Source organism: Prionailurus viverrinus, chromosome E3, assembly GCF_022837055.1.
Source record: "Prionailurus viverrinus isolate Anna chromosome E3, UM_Priviv_1.0, whole genome shotgun sequence".
Taxonomy (NCBI): Eukaryota; Metazoa; Chordata; class Mammalia; order Carnivora; family Felidae; genus Prionailurus; species Prionailurus viverrinus.
Window position 1 is genome coordinate 9,979,276 of NC_062576.1, and position 13,133 is coordinate 9,992,408.

At 53.0% G+C, this 13,133-nt stretch overlaps 1 protein-coding gene across 2 annotated transcripts in view; it reads left to right on the forward strand.

Annotated features, from left to right (window-relative positions):
* Window positions 1-13,133, forward strand: part of HIP1 (huntingtin interacting protein 1) — a 151,379-nt gene that overhangs the window by 66,006 nt on the left and 72,240 nt on the right. The window contains exon 1 of one of the 2 annotated variants that reach the window (XM_047838726.1): window positions 2,835-2,867. The exons of the other annotated variant lie outside the window; for it this stretch is intronic. Coding sequence (XP_047694682.1) covers window positions 2,850-2,867 — 18 coding nt within the window. The 5' untranslated portion in view covers window positions 2,835-2,849. Of the gene's footprint in view, window positions 1-2,834; window positions 2,868-13,133 lie in introns of those variants that run through there. 2 annotated transcript variants of the gene reach the window in all.

Sequence of the window (13,133 nt, forward strand, 5' to 3'; positions counted from 1 at the left end):
GGGGGAGTCCCCAGGTAGGCCCCTGCTTCTCCCCCTCTTCTCCAAGTCTGAACCCATCTGCCCAAGAGCAGTGGTAGGGAGAAGGGCAGGCACCCAAAGGTGTTCATGTGCTGAGTGGGCCTGGCAGGGTGATGGGTTAGTGACAGCAGAAAAGCTCAGCCTCTTTAAAGACGCTGTTTGCGTGTGTGTGAGCGTGTGTGTGTGCGTGTGCATTTATGCATATACATGCTTGCATGTGGGGACTTGCTTATTTGCCACCCCTCCCACCCCCCACCCCCACCCCCAGGCCTGCTCCTGGCCAGCCTCCTCTGCTGTCACGTGAGCAGCTCCCCAGCGAGGAAGTCTATAGGGAGGGCAGCCCGCAGGCAGCCATGGTATCAGTCCCCACTGACCCTCGGGCAGCCTACTGGTTTCCCGTGTTTGCTGGAACAAAGGATCATAAACTTGGTGGCTAAAACAACAGAAACTTATTTTCTCCCAGTCCTGGAGGCCAGAAGTCTAATACCAGTGTTTTTTGGCCAAAATCAAGGTGTTGACAGGGGCCATACTCCTTCTAGAGACTCTAGGAGGAGACCTGTGCCTTGCCTGTTCAAGCTTCTGGAGGCCACCAGCATTTCTTAGCTTGTGGCCGCATCATCCTGACCTCTGCTATGCTACCTTGCCTTTTCTGTGCGTCAGATCTCCCTGTTAGAAGGGACACATGTGATTGCTCTAGGATCTACCCAGATAATTCCAGGACTATCGCCCCATCTCAGAATCCTAGACTTAATCATATGTGATATCTTTGCCACAGATGGTTGTATTTATAGGTTCCAGGGATTAGGACCTTTTCTCTTTGGGGGCCACCATTCAGCCCACTACAGGCAAAGTTTGGGAAAGTTCTTTCATTTGACCCTTACTGCCTGTGTGCAAAGTAGGCGTCACTATCCCCAGTTTCATGAGAAAATGGGCTTTGCCAGCTAGGATGCCAGGAACTATTAGGAGACTTTGATCTGTTGAGTTCATAGTATTTTTTTTTAAACATATGAAAGCTTTTTTTTTTTTTTTTTTTAAGAAAGAAGATGTTGGCACATTTCATCAGGCCGCAAATTAACCCCAAACTCACCTGCAGCCCAAACTCAGGGTTCGACAGAGAGACCCTGGCCCAGAGAACCGTTACCTGAAGCTAAGGGCCCCTTAACTGAGCTCCAAAGCCAGGAAATGAAAATACTCACCGCAGTGAAAGCCCCATCCGTTCCTCTCCTTCTATTTTTACATCTTTTATATCATGCTGTTCTCACATCCCCCTAAGGAGGCAGGCTAAGAAACAGTCCCTATTTCACAGATTGAGAACTCAGATTTAAAGGGGAGGGGGCCCTCCTAGTCAGGCCAGCAGGCCCTGGGGCCAGGATGGGGCACTTACTAGTGCTGCCTTCCTGGCCCCTTGGTATGGGGCCAGAGGGTCAGGGTTGTGCATGGGTCCTGCCACCTGTTCATTGGAAAGGGTTTAGAAGCTGGGGCTCAGGGTAGCCTGGGAAGCTCTTTTTGGCTTGGGCTGCACTGTCCTAATTGGGGGTTCTCCTGCCCCCATTCCTTGCCAGATGCGTGACCTGGAGGAAATCACTCCCCTGCTGCGAGTCTCAGTTTCCTCACCTGGGTAAAGCAGGGTTGGTGTAAGTGGACTCCGGTTCCTGCTGACTCGGTTTGTGCCCCAAACCTCTCGGCTCATCGGAGGATTTGAAGCAGCTTGTGTTGAAACCATAGGATTTTCCTGGAGACTGTGGCCCAAAAGAGCATTTGCCAGGGGCCCTTTGCTGCCACCAGCTGTGTCTCCTGCAGAGAGGAGTGTCTGCCTCCCGTTTCGCGAAGGGCAGGCGAGGCATTAAGGAGTGGAACGTTCCGCGATTCTGGCTTGAGAGAAAGCTCTGCGCTCAGGGCAGACAGCATTGAGAAGCCAGTTTCCCTCACCCCCGGAAGGGCTGGCTCGGGCTCCCTTGAGCCGGGCCGCAGAACCTTCCGGGGATACCTGTTCCACTTCCTTCCATTCGCCCGTCTGTTTGCAGACCCCAGACTCATCAGGGCGTCCCCTCCGGATTAGCCGCAGGAGGCAAACTGGCTCTGAATTCCGCCTTTGTGCGGGGAAGCCAAGTGGGGAGGGGCCGAGCGGACCCCCTGCCCCCACTGGAATGTCGGCTCGCTGCGCCCCCATCTCGCTCCTTTTCAGCCGCCTCCCCCGCTCACTTCCTGAGTCCCACCGATCCCACCACCAAAACGCGCACCCGCGCGCGCGCGCGCGCGCACATACACACACCCAAACACGCTCACACTCAAACACACTTCCTGGCGGGCCTGGCTGTCTCGCTCCCCGCTCGGCGATCCCCGCAGCCAGGGCTCCGGGAGAAGCGACCTTTTGTTATTCAAATCACACCCTCGCCGCGCGCCCGGGCCGCAGGCTCCGGTCCCGGGGATCCGTCCTTTGCCCGCACCGCCGTCCCCCCCCCCCCACCCCGATCCTCGCGCGCCCCCGCGCCCCCCACCGCGGCGCCACCAGCTGATCGAGGGACTCCCCGGCCCCCAGGGGGCTCGGCCGTGCAGTCTGCCCGCCGAGCCGTGCCTCCCCCGCCCCCGGTGCGCGCTGCGGCTCCGCGCTCGGCCCCCTCCCCCTCCCCCTCCCCGCCTCCCCTCCCCCTTCCCTTCCTTTCTCCGGTCCAGCCTCGGTCCTGCCGCCGCCGCCGCCGCCTTCCCCGGTCCGCGGGGGCCCTGCCGGCCGCCCTCCCCGCAGCATGGCACCATCCGGGCGGAATTAGCCGGGAGCAGCATTTGGGGGAAGCGGGATCTCAAGGGGTGGGGGGTGCCCTGCAGCCTCGGTCATGGATGTGAGCAAGATGGTAAGTGAAGAGCAGGAGCTCTGCCCTGGAGCCTCCCCCGGTCCCCGTCCCCGAACCCCCCTCCCTTCCTCTCTCCCTTCCAGTCGGCTTGATCCATTGAAAGTTTCTGGATTGTTGATCTTGCTTGTCGGCCCCAACTCCAGGAGTGCTGGAGGAGGGATCCCGGCCAGGATTGTGGGGGCGGCTGGCCAACAGGGATGGGGGCTCCCGGTTTCCCGCCGTGCTGCCACCAGGGCTGCCCGGGAGAGCTCACTAGATCCCAAAGAAGGCTGTTGAGTTCTCCTCCCGAACTGGGAAACCAGCCTGGTACTGGGAGGGCCAGGCTGCAGGAGGGGGGCTTGTCCTATCCTCTCTAGAGCCCCCTGCTTGCACACCTATTTGAGATTTATGGGAAGATTTTTGGACTGTGCCAGGGGGCCGGGTGGGGGCACAGGTGGCTGGCCTGAAAGGGCAGTGGGGAGGAGCTAGGGCTTAAGCCATTTTAGAAAGTGAGGGGTAGGAATGGAATCCTTGGCATAGATGGGAGATGTTTTGATTTACCACTTGTAGACCCCAGCGGCTTTGGCCTGAGGACCAGCAAACACCTTTGCCTCTTAAGCATCTGGCCCTGGAGCAGCTGATTCCTCCCCCAGGCAGTTCTGTGCCGCCCCCCCCCCCCTCCTCCCAGGAGCACAGTAGGAGCTGAGTACATTGTGGTTCATTGACTGATTGGGGAACAGCCCTCGGGGGGTAACAGGATGTGACTTGGGGCACTTGGGGCAGGTTTTCCCAGAGGTCCCAGATGGCTCCCACTCTGAATGGAGATTTAAGGGTGCCCTTGAGACTGCTACCACTCTGACCCTGGCTTTAGACCAGAGTCCCCCCCACCCCCCGGCTCCCCCAGTCTGATAACATTTGAGAGCCTGTGTGTCAGGCTGGAGAGGTACCCAGTGATGGTCTGTGCTGGGATGGGGTGTGTCTTTGTGTCTGGGGAGAAAGAGGTCTGGGTCTGCCTATTCCTTAGGGAAGAGAAGGTACTGGAATTTCAGTTCATCTTGTACAGAATTAGGCTAGTTTCCCCCAGAGAGTGCATTTTGAAGTTACCATCTCTATGGAGAAAGCAGGTGAGCTCCTGGGCCTGCCAGCCTTTGGCATTCCGTCTTGGGATGGGAAGCAGAGGATAGGTGATAGTTGTCTCTTCCACCGCTGGAAACCAGTCTCATACTGAGCAGTGCCCTGGACCTGGGGGCTGGATGCGGGGTCTCGCTGGCTCCCAGGTTCATACGAGGACACATACCCATCCATGGTTGGGCGGGGCCAAAAGGCTGGACCACCATTCCCCATGCGTGTACTATGAAAGCTTACTTTCTTTGGGCAACTATTAGAATGACCCTTCCAAAAACATCCTGTATGCAGCTGTGAGTGTGGGGAGGTGGTAAATTGAGTAGCAGCCACGCTCTTTTCTAGAGATGTCTCAGCAAGACCAGAGTCACCTGTCCTGCACATGGACCTGAGGCTCTAGACCAACGTCCACCAAACCACATCACTCCCAAGCTTCCTTCTGGCCCTGAGCTAAGCTTCCTTCCAAAGCCTGGACTGTGAGGACCAGCTTACCGAATTCAAAGACCTGCGTCTTTAGAGATTTGGGTCCCTTCTAACACTACCAACTCTCTTCATCTGTCTGCTCATGGACTCAACAGCGTTTATTTAAAACCTGTGATTCCTATAGCGAGTGCTGTGTGAGGTGCACAGAAATGTCACCTGTGGCCTCCCTCCCTGCTCCTCCAGGGCATCTGGATGGAGGTCTCTAGAGAGATGCAGGGCCAACGAAACACCTACCTATCAAGGCTCCCAACCAGAAGGCCACAGCTCTAAGGGGTCTGAAGAGTAATCGGGGGTGGGGGTGGGGCCAGAGTTCAGATGGAAAACAAGGCCCTAGGCTGGCTGTCAAGGCTGGGTGGAGTTGGCTGTGCTGAGAGCAGTGAGGGGCATTGCCTGTTGGGAGAGTCACAGGAAGAGGAATGGCCAAGACCATCGGGTGAGACTGGGGACGTTTTGGTTCGGGCACATTTAGATCAGGAAATGTTGAGATTGTTGGTTGGAGCCAGATCACAATGGCCTTGAATGCCAGCCAAGGTGTTCCGACCTTGGCCTGTAGGCACCGGGTGGAGAATGGGGGGCACAGGAGAGGCACATGTATTACCTCTCTCTTCTTCTAGCTTGGGGTCCGAACAAAAGTGATATTAGGTTCTCATTAATCATTGAGCAGTCAAAAGCCCAGTCCAGAAACAATGGTCCCCCGCTCTTTGTAAAGAGCACAGACCCAGGACTGTGCCGCAAGAAGAACCTGACCCACCCCAGGGAATTGGCACCTGCTTCCCATTCCTGCCAAAGGCCAAAGTCGCTTTCCTGTTCTGACCATTTAAAGTCCTCTATCTGGTTTGAAGTCCTCACTCTGGGGGGCCATTGGCTCCAGGATCGACCTCAAACCCAGCAGTTAAGCCACGTCCTTGGCAGAGCCTGACATCAGCCTAGAAGGTTTCTCTTGCTTCCCACCGAATGAGAATAAGCAGATTGTAGTCCACCTGATTCCATTTATTTAAGTATTCTCTACACCCAACGTGGGGCTCAAACTCAGGACCCCAAGATCAAGAGTCACATGCTCCCCCAGCTGAGCTGGCCAGGTGCGCCCCCCCCCCCCCCTCCCCGACTTTATTCTCTTGATTGGCATGAAGAGTTGCCTGAAGGCTGTATTTCAGTTGACTGCTCTCGGGAGCAACTCTTCCAGATCTATTCTCTTTCTGAATGAAGGTACAAATGACTGTGACAGTGGACCTACCAGCTGTTGCAAGCGATGAATTTTTGATGACCTCAGATTTCTGCCCAAGGGAGGGCCTGTTTAACCTGGCACTCGGGTGAAGGGCTGTTGGGGGATTGATGATGGAGTCTGTGCCTTTACTGAACGCAGAGAACGCAGTGCTGAAATTTGGGGATCAGAGCCAATGTCGTCAATCCTTACAAAAGAACGCATGGTTTATGTGATGACTTAGATGTGCTTAGTGGTTTACAGTTTACGAAGCGTTTTTACACCTGTTCATGCTTAGCACACTCTGTGAGGAAGGCAGGGTGGAATTAGCCACATTCTACAGATAAGAAAACCGGAGTTCGGGAAATGAAGTCTGGATCCCATACAAGTGGCGGAACCAGGTCTCATACCCGGTTCTCGTGATCACCAAAACGTACACTATGGTGACAGAGTAAATAAAGGGCAAGGGAGAAGATTCAGTGACCAGATTCTAGAATGGACACAAGCCAATCTAGAAGGACAAGCTGGAGTGGTGGCCTTTGGCTTCTGGGTCCCATAGAGGGGCAGGGGACGTTAGTGCCCATCTATATGCAGACTACACGCCTGTCAGTTACCTACCTACTGCTGTTTTCAAAATTCAGGTTTCTTCCTGCATCTCTGCTGCCCCCCTGAGATCCCCCAACTTACACAGCAGGAAAATGGGAGGGGTAGAGAAAAGGTGTTTCATGTGTTCAGAGTCAGTGATAACGATGGTGCCGCGGGAAAAGAGCTTGTGCTGGACGTGTTGTCGCTGCTGGTGTGCGGGTGTATTTGCTGAGTTGAGGAGGGGCGTGGGAAGAGGAAACGCCGAGTCGGGGAGATCCCTGTGTAGAATGATGCTGAGAACTGTCTTCACAGCCCGGAGAGGCTAATGGCTACATGACGTGTTCTCCTGCCTAGGGTCTGAGCTAAGTAGTCAGTTAAGGCTGGGCACGGATGACCGGCTTGGTGAGCCTAGAGCAGCGTTTTCAGCTCTGGGTTACAAAATCAGCGTAGTGGGCTGCAACCAGCATTTGGAAAGAGTGAAGTAGATTAGAAAGCATCCAGGCATGTTACGTGGAAGGGGGTAAGCGTTCGCTCTCGAAACTGGCTTTGGTGGTAGGCACACGTGTGCACAAGTAACGACTGGCTTTGTAAAATGTACGTGTATTTTTGCTATGGTCAGAGTCAGAAAAGGTTTTGAAGCCTCTGACCTAGAGAATGTCCAGAGAGTGAGGAGGATGTCAGCCTCCTAAGATGAGTGGTTCAGCCCATGGGAGAGAAAACCCCAGAAGCGCTGATGGTTATCTTTGACTCACTGTGGGCTGTTGAGACAAAGAGGTAGTTGATGCACTCCACATGGCTCTGGAAGGTGGGATTCGTTTGAAGAGGGGCTAGATCTTGGCTGGCCAGCACTTCCCACAACAGAGCCATTCTTCGGCGGAATCAACTCCATGAATCGGGGGAGAGCCTGTCTGTCCACTGGAGCTGCTCGGGGACCCTGGAGGAGCCTGGCCTCCCGAGTCCTTGCCAACCTTGGAGACTCTGGCACAGCTTGGCATTCAGGTTTTGGGAGCCTCAGAGACCTGTGGGTGGATGGCTGAGGTCTAGTGTGGCTGGTCTCACCATAACACTGGGGAGCAGTTCTAGGGAAGCAAATCCACATAGCCTAGCTTTGTGCATCCCTCACCATCGTTCCTGAAATTTCAGCAGAGCATCCTAGCAGTCTTCTCCAAACAGTTCTTGTAAGAAAGTCGGGGATGGTGGGTGACAGTGGCCTCAGCCAAGTGCCAGCAAGGAAAGAAATCTGTTATTTGCCTCCTTCAAAAATGCTTAGAAAAAAAAAAAGTTTTTGACATATCATCTGATTGTCATGTCTTTTTTTTTTTTAATTTCTTTTTTAATGTTTATTTATTTTTGAGACAGAGAGAGACAGAGCATGAACGGGGGAGGGCCAGAGAGAGAGGGAGACACAGAACGTGAAGCAGGCTCCAGGCTCTGAGCTGTCAGCACAGAGCCTGACGCGGGGCTCGAACTCAAGGACCGGGAGATCATGACCTGAGCCGAAGTCGGACGCTTAACCGACTGAGCCACCCAGGCGCCCCGATTGTCATGTCTTATTGTCACTGATCACTAAGATTGTTATGGGCCAGGATGAGGTTCAGTTCAACCCACGTACATGTTGGATACTCACTTTATGTGTGGACCCCTGGATGTAGACGTTAAGATGTTTGAGCCAGAGCTGAGGGCGGCCGGGTTGTAGAGAGACAGAGACTCCCTTGAAACGCATTGAGTGGAATGACACGTAGACGCTTGTCAGTGACAAAAAGAACACTCTCACTTGGATTATTTACTGCCTTAAAACAGCCTTGAGAAGCAGAATTCATTGTCCTCGGAGGTATCACCCGATCTCCCTGGCAGGCAGGGGCTAAGCTCAGAAGCAAATGGAGAGTTTTGTTTTGTCTTTTTTTAATGTTTATTTATTCTTGAGAGAGAAAGAGAGAGTGTGCGCACATGCATGCAAGTTGGGGAGGGGCAGAGAGAGAGGGAGACACAGAATCTGTGGCAGTCTCCAGGCTCTGAGCTGTCAGCACAGAGCCTGACACAGGGCTTGAACCTACGAGGAGTGAGATTGTGACCTGAGCTGAAGTCAGACGCTTAGCTGACTGAGCCACCCAGTTGTCCCTATAGGGTTTTTTTTTAATGTTTACTTATTTTTGAGAGAGAGAGAGAGAGAGAGAGAGAGAGAGAACGAGCACACAAGTGGGGGAGGGCAGAGAGAGGGAGACACAGAATCTGAAGCAGGCTCCAGGCTCCGAGTTGTCAGCACAGAGCCTGACACGGGGCTCGAACCCGCAAACAGTGAGATCATGACCTGAGCCGAAGTTGGACGCTTAACCGACTGAGCCACCCAGGTGCCCCGCAAACGTAGGTTTTAGGATGACAGTTCAGCCCACTGTGCTCTGTCACCCAGCCCATCGCTGCCATCTCCCCCCACCTCCCCCACAGCTGGGTGATTTTCTCAAAGAACACGTCCCGGGGCTGTGGAAACAGCTCTACCTTTGTCTCCTTTCTTGCTGGAGAGGTCCCAGTCCAAAGCCAGACAGGCACGTGGTCTGGCAGCTGCCCCTGAGCCAAAGGATTCCAACAGCCAGACAAAACGCACGCTGCCCCGGGGCCCCAAAGAAATTAAGTATAGTTCTGTTAAGAAAAAAAAAAAAATCCCGTGTCACCTTTAGATTCCCTGAAGTCCTAATGACTCTTTGATCTGGAGGGGATTTCTCTGGGCCAGTAGGATGGGGTTAGAGGGGTAGGAAGCAGCTGGGAGGCAGCTGGGGTCCAAGTCCCCTGCCTGTGGAGGATCAGGGAGCATCTTCTGTGCCCTGAGACCGCACAAGAGGCTGACCATGGGCCTTTGGAGTCACCTAGGCCAGAGGCTAAAATCCTGACACCACATTTGCCTCTCTAGGACCGTGGACCAGTTAGTTGACCTGTCTGTGCATCACCTCCTTGTCTCTTGGATGGATTGGTGTCTGTCTGCCTACCTAAGAGGTATTGACATGGCCTGTTTAAAGTTCTTGGCACATGGGAGGGCACAGTAAGCCGTGCTGTAATTATTAATTTTTTTTTTGTTTATTCAATTAGGCAGCCAGTAAAATCTTAAGACTTTAGATGAAGGGTGGAACATTCCTTCTTTCAGAATGACCCCTCTGCTAGTAGGGCCATCAGCCATGTTGTAATTACAGTACCTTTGGTCAAACTCACAGAGTGCATTTGAGGAACGCACTAGCATGGGAAAGTGGGGGGATAAGTGACCTGGCACTAGAGGAGGGGTCTCCCCGAGAAAGGTGGAGAAGGAGGGATAAGGAGACCCCCGGGGGAAAGCCAAAGGAGGGCATTCCAGGCAAAGAGAGCCGTGTGCGTAAAAGCACAAGGTCCAGAGAACACGAGGCGTGTTCGGGAACTATCTGCGGTTATACTAGAACAGTAGGCGGCGGTCCCTGTCTCAGGGGCCCGGCCAAGTTCCCAGGATGCGGGATCCAAATCCTCTTATACGTCAGTGCTTCCTGGAAGAGGAGGTGTTTCATCAGCTGTGTTAGGAAGAAGGGGAGCAGCCGTTTCATTGATGGAAACACATGGCGTGCCGTAGGTGGTAAATGAATGGGTGGTGACGTGATGAAGGCCAGTGGCAGCATGCTGAGTAGGTTTGCTAGGAGCAGGGCCAGAGGGATGAGCGGTGCCAGGTGTGAGGCCCACGTCGAAACAACCAGCATCCCGCGGCCGAAACCAGCGAGAGGCTGTCCCGCTTGGCGGTCATGTCGGGACGCGCGCTTCTGGCCAGCAGGCCTGCACCTCCCTCTGGTCCCAGGCCTGGAGGTGGCCCTCGCTGGGACCAGGATAAGCACGGGAGCCGCAAATGTAGTCGTTTTTTTGTTTTGTTTTGTTTTCCAATAAGCGTTTCGTTAACTGTTCTGACTTCTCTTTGGAGCACTCAGTTCGGCCTCGTTTTCTGGGACCTAAAGTCGTTTTTTCTCCTGCTGGATTTGTCTCAGGCTAGATTCTTTGGAAAGCAGTCTTACCGAGTGACTGCGTCCCGTGTCAAGTTCCATGTCAGCGGTCTCGGTGCTGGACAGTGTCAACCGGGGTCCTGGCCATCGTCCTTTTTGTCCTATGCAGATGTCAAGATTGTTGCCCGAGTCGGCACACACCGAGGCCCTGTGCCAGGCACTGAGGATATAAAAGAGAATGGGATAGTTTGAAGGCCCCTCTCTTCAAGGAGGTGGAGACAATTATTACAATAGAGTACAATAAGTGTGATGTCACAGATTTAAGGAAAGCGCATAGAAACTCAAGGGTAAGGATAATTAATTCTGCCAGGTGGTACAGGTGGGTGGGGGAGGGTAACATCTCAGGTAGGCATTCATTCATTCATTTATTCAGAAAAATATTTAGAGAGTACCCCCCACATGCCAGGTGCTATTCTAAGCACTTGGGACGCTTGACCGAACCAGAGATCCTTGCCTGTGCAGCTGACCTCCTGTGTGTGCATCAGGGATGGGGTGTAGACAGTAGCGGTAAATGTAAACAAAGGAAATTGTGTAGGATGTTGGAAGGTGGTGAATGGCCCAGGAAAAGGGGATAGAGAATGCAGACGGGGATGTAGTTGCCCCAGGGTTATAACGTTAAAGGTCAGGTGCATTACAGAGGTGGGCCAGTCATGCCCAGCAGGGGTTTTCCTTGGCTCTTGGTGGACCCTGGGAGCCCTAGTCACGGTCTGCTGTGGCTCACCGTCCAGCTGAAACTTTGCAGCCAAGGATAGCCATTGGCCTGTTGCTCTGAGTTGCCTGAATCTGACCTTAGGGCACTTGCACCGCACCCCAGCCGCCCTCCCTGCAGTCTGTTCAGCTTGGCCTCCAGGACGGAGGCCGTACTGGACGGAGAGCCCTGGAGGCTCATCGATTCCTTCCAAATTTCGTTAAGTGTCAGAGAAAGACACTACCTCTAATTTCTAACAAACCTCCATGAACAGAGCTGAATGTCAAGTGAGCAGGTCTCTGGCCATGGTGCTGTGGGTGGATTTGGTGACATCGTCAGTTTTGGAGGCCCCCTTGGCTGTACCCAAGTGACATCAGCTAGAACGAGGGTAGGATTGACACATCACCTGGGTACCTACGGCTGGACTCCTCCCTTTGAATCCTGGGCCCTTTTTACGGCAGTTTTTGTCTAGCGTTGGCTTCTCACCTCCTGAGGGGACACGACCGTGAGCGCATTGGCCTCTGATGCTGTGGTTCAGTGAGGCTGTGGCTTCTGTGCTTTGGGTGCGTTTTAATGTCACAGAGCTGTCTATGGTCTTCAGCAGCCGCAGCGAGGAGACACGTAATCTACTGAAGTGTTTAACTTGCACTATTTTTTTTTTTTTTCAGAAAATAGGTAAAGGTGTAAAGAAATAAAGATCGAGTACAGTTCCACCATCCAAAACTTCTGCTAGCGATTTGGTATAGATCCTTAGACTTTTTCTGTGTGTGTGTGTGTGTGTGTGTGTGTGTGCGCGCGCGTGCGCACGTATACACAGGCTGGGTTGCGCCATATAAAAGTGCTGCTTGTCTAAGTCAAAAATGGCCAAGGGGCGCCTGGGTGGCTCAGTCGGTTGAGCGACCGACTTCGGCTCAGGTGGTGATCTCATGGTCCCTGAGTTTGAGCCCTGCGTCGGGCTCTGTGCTGACAGCTCAGAGCCTGGAGCCTGCTTCGGATTCTGTCTCCCTCCCTCTCTGTTCCTAACCCACTCACATTCTGTCTCTGTCTCTGTCTCTCTCAAAAAGAAATTAAATAAACATCTTAAAAAGTGGCCAATTTTCACTTGATTCAACCAAATAGAAGCGTATATACAACAGGTACACATGTATTTAAACCAAACGGGACCATCCAACAACATAGGTTTGTCTAAGCTTATTTAGCTTCCGCTATGTCTCGGGTCTAGAAACAGTATATCAGAATGGTCAAGGGCATGGGTCCTTAGGGCTCAAATTCTGTCTCCAGCAGTTACTCACCTGGGCAGGTTCCTGAGGCTTCCCGAGCCGGGGTTGGCCCCCTAGTCTGGTGGGGATGATCACAGTGCTGTCTACCTGGGGTGTGGTGAGGGCATGCTCTGTGTGCCGTTATTTCTATGTTTCCAGAGAAGTAGAGATGATGTATTACTTCCCTGTAGTCAGTACACTATTACCAGACATTTAACTATGTCCTATGTCCATTTCCCACCATGAAGGTGACGTTCTTGTACACACATCGAAGAGTGACGCTTTTTCACTGCTTTAACACTTGAAATACTTGGGGTTTAAGGTTTTAGGTTTTTATTATCGAGAAATGTATTGGATATATAACATTGTGTAACTTTAAGGTATACAATGTGTTGATTTCTTCCATTTCCATATTACAATATGATTGCCATTGGATTGATAAAGGTTTTTGGCGTTTAAGAATTCTTTTTATTAATGTGTTTCTAGCTGAGTGGTAGGCCCAGGGGATGCTCGCTTGGACTGTTGTATATAATTCTGCAAATGGGGGTCCCTGGACCCGGCTTCCTCTTCGTTTGCTTTTTTTCTTTATTTTAATTTTAATTTTTTAATTTTATTTGAGAGAGAGAATATGAGCAGGGAGAGGGGCAAAGAGAGAGAATCCTAAGCAGGCTCCACGCTCAGTGCAGAGCCCGATGCAGGACCCAGGCCCACAGCCCTGGGATCAGGACCTGAGCTGAAATCAAGAGTTGGATGCTCAACCAACTGAACCACCCAGACGCCCCTTCATTTGCTCTTCAGTGCTCCAGCAACACATCCCCACACTGGGCACCGGCCCCCACTTCTGTGCCTTGATGCCTGCTTCTCCACACCAACGTCCCTGCAGGCCCCTCCTCCAGGCTGGGTAGGCGGCTGGCTCTTCCTCCAAGGGAGGACGCCCACACCGGCCCT